Here is a 12,763-nt window from a genome sequence, read left to right as displayed (position 1 = left end):
GGAGAAAAGCTGTCTTGGAGAAAAATGAACAATAACTTAATCCAAGAAATATTCTTATAAGGGTCAGTAAGAACATACTTTGATCCTGAACAATCAAAAGCTATCTCCAATAAATCCACAGTTTATCTCCTTAGCCCGTCATCACAATGGATCAGGCAAACAAACAAACGAGAAAACAAACAGGGTGCACACTCTCCTCCCACTTCTTTAACTGGAGCTACACAGAGCAAGGTGAGTGATGTGGACTGTGGCTTCCTGGGAACAAGGAAAAGATCACAGCTTCCTGAGTCACACGGATGACAGAGCGATGAAAGGGAAAGACACCGGAGGAAATACGCCAATTGGGAAACTTTTCATCACTTTTCAGATACTATTAGACAGTGAAGGCAACTGGTCTGATTCTTTAAGCCAGAACATACCAGAGGCAAGCTGAGGCTAGTTTTCTACCAGGCCAGCTAATTTATGGCACTGACCAGCTAAGAGTCACATGCTTTCAGGAACACGACACTGGGGCTGTCTGTCATCTGGTGCACACTGTACCACTAAGGACCTTCTTATACTAACATTCATTCTTTCGCTTTTCTGAGGGTCTACTGTGTGCTGGGCATGGTTATCACACACTAGGTATCCAATAGGGTAGGCAACCTAGTTCCTTTCTCAAAGAGTTCATGGGGCACTGGAAGAGAGAAAGCCAATTCTAGTATTATATGAAAATATTTAAATAAAATAGGGCCATTCCCTTCACTGGATTCTGTTTAGGCCTTATACCCACCCTTATCCCATAAAGTCCTTTCACATAAAAACAAAGAGGGCACTGGTTCACTGAACGTCAAGAAAGCACACGAAGGCCGAGGAAGAGAAGGTCGGCAGATAGCCTCAGAAATGTCGCCAATCTTTTCTAAGAAAAACAAAAACAAACGGGAACTACATCTTGGTTATTAGGTATTTGCCTGATATTCCATACCAGTATTTCTCAAACTGGCGTCACTGTCTGTGAGAAATCTATAGACATCATCTCAAATTCTGGGGGAATTAAAAAATTCCGCATTTTCACATTGAGGATCAAAACTGCTACTATTTAGGCAGGCACGTTTTGGATAATCTGAATGACACTTATGACTGAACACTGCCATTTGACTTCAGTTCTCCTGTTTGCATTGACAAGACAGTTGTTGCTCCAAGATCAGAGAGGAAAGTGTTGGTGAGCAGGCCATGAGGTGGGCGGGGCCTTGGATGGTAAGTATGGTAGGAGCAGTCCCCATCTACCACGCCCACACAACTCTCTTACCAATTAAAAAGGCAAAGCTTTTCTTTTGCAGTATTAATTTGCATACTGACATTGATGAACTGGGGCAAGGTTATGTATATGTATAAATTGCTATAGGCTAAAGAGATAACAAAATAAATGGATTTGAAATTTTTTTAAATGTTTTTACTCATTTTTGAGAGAGAGAGGCACAGAGTGCAAGTGGGAGAGGGGCAGAGAGAGACAGGGAGACACAGAATTTGAAGCAGGCTCCAGGCTCTGAGCTGTCAGCATTGAGCCCAATGTGGGGCTCAAACTCATGAATGGTGAGATCGTGACCTATCCCGAAGTCGGATGCTTAGCGGCCTGAGCCACCCACGTGCCCCTGATTTTGAAAGTAAATTATGCATTTAGGTTAACTAAAGCATTAAAGATGCCACAGTTTATTATAAGAACAAGTTTTACAATACTTTCTTACAAATAGAAAAGTAGTGGTAGAATCATCACAGGGTGCATTTAAAAATATTTTTTCTTTAGTATTGCAGTGGGGGGGTATTAAATGAATTGGCTCATCAAAACAATGAATTAGTAGGTAAAAATAAAATTGGTAGGTAAATCAGTAGACAAAAATAAGCTATTGATTTAGAAAAATGATGGCCACAATATTGCCACAGATGCACTTGGTGAACCATTAGATACAAAATTGAAAGAATCAAGTCAAACACAAGTGAAACAAAAAGCACAAATGTATCTTTCCACTGACCACGATCTCAATATTGGTAATTTGGATTCCGAACAACAAAATCTCACATTAATATGATTCAATTAAATGTTATTTTTTAAAGTTTTTACTTAATTTATATGTCTTTTGGTTTTATAGTTCATAAAAGTTGTAAGAAGTGTTTGCATATTTTATATTTGTGCACACTTACATTTCACTAAAATAAAAGGGATTAAAGTCAACATTGTAGGTCTGCAATATTTTTCCTTTTAGAATGGAAAATAACAGTTTTGGCTCCTAACAATTTTCCATGAGTCCACTCAGTGACTAAAATAAACATAACAAGCTTGAGCAGTATTATTAAAGATACATATGACTCTGATTAGAAGGACATTTGAGAGCTATATTACTATATTTATTCAAGTTTATTTTATCAATTTACAGAGTTAGAAGGAATCTGTCACAGTCCTTTTAATTCCCATCTTCACTGCATTCATTCTAATGAAGAAATCCTATTCAATTTTCGTGGTTCCTAACGAGGATTAAGATAATACTCAAATAACACTTTCTATCTGACCCTCTCTACATGGGTATGTTTCTCTCTGTGTGTCATTTAGAATACGTTCCAGCACGTCCTCCAGTGTACTTTCTCACTGGGCCGGCCACTCACTTACAACATAAATTCCTTTTGAAACATGAGGGGGTTTTTTGAGAAAGAGAGAGAGGAGGGGGAGAGAGTATGAGTTGGGGGGAGGGGCAGTAGGAGAGGGAGAGAGAGAACCCTAAGCAGGCTCTGCGCTGTCAGTGCATGGGGCTTAGTCCCTTGACGGTGGGATGGTGACCTGTGCCGAAATCAAGAGTTGGACGCTTAACTGACTAAACCACTCAGGCGCCCTGAAATATGAATTTCTTCAAAGCAAAAGCCGTTCCTCCTTTATTTTCAGGTTCCCCAAGTACCTAGCATTGTGCTATGCACATAAGGAATGCTCAGTAAAACACAACCAGGCACAAGATTATAACAGAGTCGGCTCCTAACAAATTTCTCTGACTCCACTCAGTGTCTGAAATAAACTATCATTTTTTGTTGTGGCGCAGAAAAAGAGAAGCAGAAAGCTGACATCAGATTGTTTGCTAAAAAAGACCCCCCCTCGAGGGAAGTGCAAAGGCAGATAAAGAGGCAATCTTTTATTACGAACATTTACAACTATTCTAACAAGATACTAAACTGTACAGAGACAACACAGGAAAAGCTTGCTAGCTGTTGCTGTCTCTCAGTTAGACCTTTGTAACCACTTCCTCAAGTGCACAGAATCACCCCAGAAGATCAACGCTAGCAGAAGATCATTTGAGGACAATGAACATAGTCTCAAGACCGGAATTCCCACAGAACATACTCTCATTGAAACCAACCAACATTTTTGGTGAAGTTCAAGAAGGGCACGTGACTAGAAACAATCAGAAGCAGCAATGCCTCGAAACCACAAAAACTCTCTGGACTGCAAACGCTGTACACACATACCATTCAGTAACACCTTCAAAAATACATGGTTTAAAAACACTGCCTGAGGGCAATTTTAGAGAAATCCCATGATTTCTCTAATGGTGTAACGCCAAGAAAGGAGAATTAGCATCGACTATTTGATTGATTGTTCATACCCTTTACTATAGTCACAGGACATGGTCTGACTTGAAGGATAGAGCCACACAGTGGAAAGATCAATGTTTATTTCTACTTCCCATAAGATTTGGAAATGTAGGTCTGTTATGGTCACATGATTCTCACAAATAGAAACGGAATCAACCTGAAACCCAAAATAATTATCCCTATACCTGGGGAAAGCTAGACCAGCAGGGAGTAGATTTACTGGCTAGACCTCATAACCACACAAGAGTGATTATTCTCAACTCTTAATTCAGTTTTATGACACATAGATCCTTGCTCATAATGTAGTGTTGTACAAATACCAATACCAAAAATTTCATTGAATTTGTATTCATTATATTCACTAATAAAATATCATTAAAAGGTTCTTTTTAAAATGAATATATTTGTCTCCAAATAAAATATTAGAACATATTATTTTGACTTTTATTTTAATGTCACATACATAAAAAGCTTCTTAGCATGAATACTGTCTTCTAATGAGAGCCCCTAGTAGGATATAGTAATCCGTGGAGGACAGTGCCCACTTGAAGGAGGTGGTACTGACTTATGGATGTTGAGTTTTCTAGCCAAGGAAATAAATCTTTTCTGAGGAAATAAAAAAAAAAAAAAAAGGGAGAGGAAAAGTTGGTAGCATCACATTTGCATGACAGATAAAGTTGGAGGGAGCAGTGACTTAAATACAGCAGTTGAAAGCTAAAGCCATATCCCATTGCATAGAAAACCATAGCCTTTCCACGGTCACAGATACGCAAGTGCAGTCTCACGGAAGAGGAAACTACACATGGATACAAACTAAATAAACTGCTGGCCATTCTCTGGTTTAGGAGGAATCACAAGCAAACAGAAAAACACAAAGTAAATAGGTGTATCCATTTGACTCTCCCTCCGGCTAGCACTTTTCCTCATTATACTCATGGAGAGCATAAGAAGGGATATTTCTTTTAAGCGGCTGTGCCACAGATGAGGAAGCATACACACAGAAGGATGCTGGTATGGAAGCCTCGCTTGGAATATGAATATAAGGCCCACTGTTACCTTTGACACACAATTACACAGTGGCTCTATCCCATGCATAAATCTTTTACTAAAGGTATCACTGAAACACGAGATTAAAGAGCCCCAACTGTTTCCCCACCCCATGCGTTTGTGGGAATGCTTCTTACGATGCAGTTTTTCACTATAAAAGCAGGATGTTCTCTTAGATTTGAGAACTTCCCTATTATGTTGTTGTGATAAGCAGGATGCTTAACTACCACAAACTTTTCAGAAAATAAAAGTGCACCATGACACACACTCTAAGAGGAACAGGATTATCTCATTGATTTATGTCCCTGCTTCCTTCTACTTGTCATGACAGCATAAGCTTTTTATGATCAGATTCTGTAAATAGTTTTAGAAAGCGTAAGTAGAAACTTGTAAGTAACTTGGAATAAAGTGGAAACTTATCTCAAAACCTATCAAATAACTTCTTGCCATTAGATCACCCTGTGAGAGCTACATTAGAAGAATGGGCTCAGCTGAAGACCCTGGGTGTCACCAAAAAAGAAAAATCCTTGCCAATCTTTAGGAGATCAGAGACTTAAGACTTTGAAAAGCAGAAAGAAAGACAAAAACAAAACTGAAAGATACCAACTGGGGCCCAGCAGTTTTCCTTCTGTTAGGGTCTATTAAGGTTCTGTCAAATCACTGGAGACAACGATGCTGTTAGATGTGCTGTTCAGGTAGATTAAATCATCTGATATCTCCCATGGTGGAAATGTAAAGATATGTTAAACTGCTGTAAATAATAATGTGGAGAGCAGAGTAAAAGTAGAAACCTTGGGCTTCCTCTTGTTTTTTTTTTTGGGGGGGGGGGGAGGGGTACTTTGACAGGAATAGATACTGACTAGAAGTATGTCTATGCAGTGGGGCTAGAGCTGGTGGGAAAGAAAGAAAACAGAGTTCTCCTTATTTTGTGGTTAGCAAAAGAGGAGAGATTTGTTTTTTTGTTTTGCTTTGTGGTCCGGAATCTAAGATCTCTCATTAGACAACTGAGGAGTTTATTTATGCAATTTTGCTAACTAAAACTTCTTACACAAGATGCTCCAGTGGACCATGGATTACTGAGTAGATGCTATAGTACACGAATATGCAAAATGACAGCTCGTCTAATTTTTATGACTTTCTTGTGATTGGGAACAGCATGCTTGTCAGGTTGGGAAAAGCACTGAGACTTGAGTTAGATGTTAACTAATGTGAAACTGGGATTTCTGTTTGTTTGTAAGCGATGTTTATACTCATACTTGAAATTACATGTAGCCTTTAGAAACTCTGGAAGCTAATGACATCTTTAAAGCTATAAGAGACTGACAGGAGATTGGGGGGGGGGGGTGGGCAAAATGGGCAGAGGGGGTCGTAAGGTACAAACTTCCAGTTATAAAATAAGTAAGTTATAGGGATGTAATGTACAGCATGGCAACTAAAGTTAATAATACTATAATGCATATTGGGAAGTTGTTAAAAGGAGATCTTAAAACTTCTCATCGTAAGAAAAAAAATCTATAATAATGTGTGCTGATGGACCTTAACTAGGCTTATTGTGGTGATCATTTTACAATATATACAAATATTAAATCATTATTTTGTATTTCTGAAGCTAACATAATATTGTATATCAATGATACCTCAACAAAAGATATGAGAGACTAAGAACATAATAAGAATATTTGACAATTTATTTTCAAATCAACAAGAAAATCTCTATCCCCATCTATCTGTGTATATATCTATCTATGTATCTATGTATCTATCTACATTCACTATATGCCAAGTAATATTCTTGATATTTAAACAATAAGGAGGAGAAATAATGAGTTGAAGAAGATCCATATTTGTAAGAAACTTATAGTCTAGTTGAAAAAAAAGCATAAGGATTTGAAAAGTCAAATTACAGCATGAAAGTCACATAAACAAAATAGTATAAAGGACAATGTGATATACTACATAATTAATTATGAAATTAGTGTCTAGAACAGAGGTTATTATACCTGAATGTGCCACTGGAATCATATGGAGAAGTTTTAAGATATTAAATGCTTCAGCTCTCCCACAGACCTCCTGAATTAAATTTCTGGACAAGTTGTAGGAGGATGGGGGTATAAATTCAGAGAAGGGAGAAGAGTTAGGGGAGAGAAGACCTGGCATTTTGTACTTTACAAAGCTCCCCAGGTGATTCTGATGAAAAAAGCTTGATACAACTAAATACAGTAGTTTTGGAGAATCACTGGCTGTGGGCCAAGATGGCACCACTGGACAAAAACATATTTCTACCAGTAAAGGTAGCATATAAACCAAATGAGCTTTGAGTTATGTCACATTTTCAGCAGAAACTCACATCTTTTCCCATCTCCACTGATGCTTACCACACCAAGGTTGAGGAACACTAGTCTAGATCTTGAGAGTAAGAGCTCACAGTGGAGCTGAGAGGCTTCAAGAAGAGGTAGTTTGCATTGAGTTTTATGAGAAAGATTTTTCTTGTCAAACACACAAGAGAAAAACTTGCCAGGAACAGGAACAGCATGTATTCAGGAAAGTAAAACTGGACTTAAGTGTGATGCATTGAACAGCTATTTAGAATAGAGGGCTCATGCAGGGAAATACTGGACAGTGAAGGGGATCAGATTCCCTCCTTGGGTTCCACTGTGTTTATTATGAAAAAATGTGAATACCAAGCCTAGGATTTTATAAGTCTCAATTCAGTAAACTCTAAGTTACTTTTGTTTATTCAAGCTACACACAAAAAGGTTAGTGTCTTATTATTTTCATTATAATCTGCAGATCAAGGATGGATTCTTGGCTATGAATTTTTGTTTCTTTTTCATATTTCTTCTTTAAAGAGGGTTCTAGGTTCCTTAGTCAATTTTATTCAATCTTTATACTTAATAGAGAAAAGCCAGTACTACAATGACCTGGTTGTTGATGACATAAAGTCTTTGTGTACAAGATGCCTTTGTTCAGACTGCCAAAAAGAAAGAGTGAATTTCCAAGATGATTATCAGTATTACTGATGATTTAATAGTTGGGGCTTACAGAATTTGAACCAAATACTAATACAACAGTTACCTGAGTGAATGATTCCTGGTAAGATCAGGTTGGCGCTCCTGTAGAATTTCAAAGATGTTGGGTTGGCGCAGAAATGCAACAATCTTGTCATTGTAAGCTGAAAAAATAAAAAAAAATTATGATGATGCTTTAAAAATCTGTTATTAAGTTTATGCACATAAATCCAAACTTTAAGTCTGTTTTTTGTGGTTAATATTCCTTTTACTCAAAGTCCTAGTTTGAAGCCACTACAGATGCTTAAATTCTAATTTGTGTCTACCTGTTATATGATTATCGGACTTAGATGTATTAGGTGTGACTTAAGCACAAATTAAACTCATTTCATAAGCCATATTTATTATCAAGTTGCAGGATGAGATCACAAACAAGATTCTAGATATTGATGGTTTTTAGCTACTGCTTACCAAAATCAACCTCATAAGCAATTGTTAGAAATGGAAAACTATCTTCTGACTAAGCAGCAGCCATCCAGAGAGGTAAAGAGACAGAACGAAAGTTGCCCAAATACAACAGTGCTTTGAAAACTGAAGACATTGATAAAAGAAATTAAAGATGACACAAATGAATGGAAAGGTATACCATGTTCATGGATTGGAAGTATTAACACTGGTAAATGTACATATGCCCCAAAGCACTCTACAGATTCAATGCAATCCATATCAAAATACCAACAACATATTTTTACAGAACTAGAACAAACAATCTTAAAATCTGTAATTTGTATGGAACCACAAAAGACCCATAATAGCCAAAGCAATCTTGAGAAAGAACAACAAAGCTAGTGGTATCACAATCCCAGACTTCAAACTCAACTACAAAGCTACAATAGTTAAAACAGTAGGCTACTGGCACAAAAATAGACACACAGATCAAAGGGACAGAATAGAGAGCCCAGAAATAGATTCATGCTTATATGGCTAATTAATCTACAATAAAGGAAGCAAGAATATACAATAAGGAAAAGATAGTCTCTTCAATAAATGGTGCCATGAAAACAGGACAGTTACATGCAAAAGAATGAAACTGGACCACTTTCTTACACTATACATAAAAATGAACTCAAAATGGATTAAAGACCTAAACCATAAAACTCCTACAAGAAAACCTAGAGAGTAATCTCTTGGACCTTGGCCTTAGCAACATTTTTCTGATATGTCTCCTTAAGAAGGAAAACAAAAACAGAAATAAACTATTGGGACCACATCAAACTAAAAAGCTTTTGCATAGCAAAGGGAACATCAATAAAATGAAAAGGCAGTATACTGAATGGGAGAAGATATTTGCAAATCATATATCAAAAACAAGTTAATATCCAAAATATATAAAGAACTCATTCAACTCAACACCAAAAGCAAACAAACAAACAAACAAGCACAAATAATCCCATTAAAAAAATGGGCAGAGGACCCGAATAGGTCTTCTTTTTCCCAAGAAGACATACAGATAGCCAACAGACACATGAACAGATGCTCAAAATCATTAATCATCAGGGAAATACAAATCAAAACCACAGTGAGATATCATCTCACATCCTGTTAGAATGACTAGTATCAAAAAGACAAGAAATAACAAGTGTTGGCAAGGATGTGGAGAAAAGGGAACCTTTGTTTACTGTTGGTGGGAATGTAAATTGGTGCAGCCATTATGAAAAACAGTAGGGAGGATCCTCAAAGAGTTAAAAATAGAAATATCATATGCTCTGGTAATTACACTACTGTATATTTACCTGAAGAAAACAAAAACACTTATTCTAAAAAAATATATGTATCCCTCTGTTCACTGAAGCATTATTTACAATAGCCAAGATAGGGAAGTAACCTAAGTGTCCATCGATAGATGAATGAAGAATGAGTTAAGAAGATGTGGTACATATCTTATATACATACATATCTTATACATGTATAATATATATATTATACATATATATAATAGAAAGTTACTTCACAATTAAAAAGAATGAAATCTTGCCATTTGCAACAAAATGAAGGGACCCAGAGAGTATTATCTAAGTGAAATAAGTCAGACCCAGAAAGACAAATACTGTGTGATTTCATTTTTACGTGATATCTAAAAAACAAACAAATGAACAACAAAATCAGAAACAGACTCATAGATACAGAGAACAAACTGATGGCTCCCAGAGGGCAGGGACTGAGAGAATAGACAAAATAGGCGAAAGGCATTAAGAGGGGCAAAGTTCCAGTTACAAAATAAGTAAGTCACAGGGATGAAAAGTACGTCACAGGGAACACAGTCACCAATACTGTAATGATTTTGTATCAGATATACACTGAGTAACGTATCAAAGTGTGGAATCATCATGCTATACATTAGAAACTAATATAACATTGTATGTCAACTGTACTTCAATTAAAAAAAAAAAGAAAAACAGTTGTCAGCAACAGTTACTACCAAAAGGTAGAAGACAAACCATTCCCAAATTCTCTGTGGAAATAAATGCCATTAAGCCACACTTAGCTTTTTACCAAACCAACTATACCAACAGCTACAACACAAACGGAATCATCAACTATGTACATAGAATTAAAAGAAAAATTCATCTCTGTCAAGACTGGCTAATGTCTATAGAAATTTAAAAATAGTTAATTAAAATTTATTAAGGGCTATAATAATTAACACCTCTTTTGTCAAGAAAACTAATTTGTTTACTTAAGATTATTTATCTTGATTATATCTATTTCTAATCAGAAATATGGACATATTTAAATCACAGAACTGAATATCTGAATTCCCAAACATCAGTGACTCTGATTCAGTTCATAAATATGATCAAGAAACATGCCTTACTTAAACTCACAAGTGATCAAACAAAAGAAATATAATGCTCTAAACATTTGCTAGTTCACATTTTATGCATCAGGCCACCTGTGCATACATATTTTAGTTAAATGTGAATAAAGTTTAAAAAATACTACCTGCTAACATGGAATCCCATGTTGTCAAACTTGAAGTGTACCTAACTGCACATTTCCTCATACAAAAATAATGAGAACACTTTTTATAGTTTGTTTGAGAAAACACTTTGATAGCTGAAATTTTGTCACTGGGTTTTACACTCCATTCAAGATCAGAGACTATGTAACTTTTTTAGCAATAATTTCATACGACTTTAAAATTCTCTCTGCAGCATTTAGTATCCTATTAATAACAGCATAATAATACACAGACTCTTAGACTTTGATCCAAGATTTCTTCCTGTCCAGTGTTTGTCAAATTTCTTTAGCTAAGTAATGCCCACAGGCATTACTTTATATTTCACATTAAAGTTTTTCTTAAAGAAGTAAAAATTTTAAGGTAAAAACAGACAAATGGAGAACTACTCAAATTTAAGATGAAGCAGGGAGCTGACATGGCCTCCTACCACCTACCTGTCTACTCCACCTGCCTTAGGGGTCCAGGTGTGAAAACCGATCTACGTCAACCTCATCATGTGAATAATAATTCGAGTTGTTGGTTAGGCCTCTTTGCCCCATTCATTTATTTGTATTTTATAATTTTGGAGGCTCTTGCTGCCTTGTATTTGCTACAACTACATAGCTCTCTACCAAAACCTTAAGAATGTGCCATAATTGCTTTCTTATTCTGAGGCTACCGTAGGCTCACACACCACTTAAGTTCTGTACCAGAGCGCCTGGATGGCTCAGTCGGTTAAGCATCCGACTTCAGCTCAGGTCATGATCTTACAGTTCGTGGGTTCGAGCCCCATGTCGGGCTCTGTGCTGACAGCTCAGAGCCTGGAGCCTGCTTCCGATTCTGTGTCTCCCTCTGTCTCTGCCCCTCCCCCATTCATGCTCTCATTCTCCCTCTCTCTCTGTCTGTCTCTCTCAAAAATAAATAAACATTAAAAAAATTTAAAAACTTCTGTCCTGAGCATTATATATAAACTAATATATATGCTTGTCCAATGCTTAATGTGAAATGACCACATAATAGATTTGCCTTAAGAGTAACTTCAATAATCTAATATAATAGCTCTGCTCAGAAAACGTAGAGCAAGATAAAAACTCTCATTCTATAGGATTTTGTATGACAGAAGTGTTTTGCGATTCAAATTGGTCTCTTAGGGATAATGCACGTTTCTCAGTACAGGGCAAAAGTAGCAGGCTGCCGATAGAGAAGTATCAGCACAGGATGCATGATTCACACTGATAGGAAAAGCAAAGATAAAGGTTTCTGGAATGGGATGACATACCCACTGGAACCATGTCCTGGTACTGTGGCCTACTGACTGTATTGAATGTACTCGATGGCCTGGGGAGCACTGGTGGTCCTGTGTGTCGAGAATCTTCTCCTACCTGCAAACAAAAGCATCGTTTATGTTCTGCAAAAAGATCGAGACTGGTTTAAATCAGCACACCAAGCCTAGTTGTTCAAAATACTTGACGACTACTAAGTACCAACTGATGGGAACAGATGCCAGGTGAGGAGCTGACACAGGGTTCTCACAAGCTCTGCTTTAGTTGCCGAATCGAGGGGAAGGGTTCAGGCATCCGTATCCTCGAGAGGGGCCGGGGCAGTGACTATTTACCACATGGTATCGAGGTAGTTCCATATGAGTACAATTACTGGGGCTGTGGAAACTGAACAGCAGCAGACCTGTTCATCGGGAATAACCTCTGGTTTGACAAAACAAAAACCTGGAACAATACACTAGAGGGTACGAGTGCCAGGTTATACCTTCTTTTGGCTAAGGCAGTTCGGAGAATTCTCTGCCTTAGCAGAGCCTGAAGAGCAGCCGGCTTCGTGTGGGCTTCAGGGTTGGTGTGGTATCTCCTCAGGAGCAATTTTACATGCCTGTTAGAGCACCCGGTACAACAGCTCTTTCTGGTTTGAACCTCCCACACCAGGCAGCTAATCGCAGCAGCTGTGGAAGAGCTACCATAGGGCTGCCCTAACCGAAATTATTTACTGTACCTATTATAGATTTAGAAACTCATACATACAAGTAGGTAAACAAAAATGCCCACTAATAGTCTTATCAGTAAACTCCAACACTGCTTTAGCTTCT

At 37.3% G+C, this 12,763-nt stretch overlaps 1 protein-coding gene across 6 annotated transcripts in view; it reads right to left on the bottom strand.

Moving 5' to 3' along the window:
• Positions 1–12,763, bottom strand: part of HECW2 (HECT, C2 and WW domain containing E3 ubiquitin protein ligase 2) — a 369,811-nt gene that overhangs the window by 61,287 nt on the left and 295,761 nt on the right. For all 6 annotated transcript variants that reach the window (XM_019428321.2, XM_053906716.1, XM_019428319.2 and 3 more), the window contains 2 exons: positions 11,948–12,050; positions 7,735–7,831 (listed from right to left, as the gene is read on the bottom strand). In XM_019428321.2, the coding sequence (XP_019283866.2) occupies positions 7,735–7,831; positions 11,948–12,050 (200 nt within the window). The remainder of the gene's footprint in view (positions 1–7,734; positions 7,832–11,947; positions 12,051–12,763) is intronic.

Source organism: Panthera pardus, unplaced genomic scaffold, assembly GCF_024362965.1.
Source record: "Panthera pardus isolate Hobbes unplaced genomic scaffold, ASM2436296v1 HiC_scaffold_10, whole genome shotgun sequence".
Classification (NCBI taxonomy): Eukaryota; Metazoa; Chordata; class Mammalia; order Carnivora; family Felidae; genus Panthera; species Panthera pardus.
Note: the sequence above shows the minus strand (reverse complement) of the source record. Positions and strands in the feature narration are given on the sequence as shown.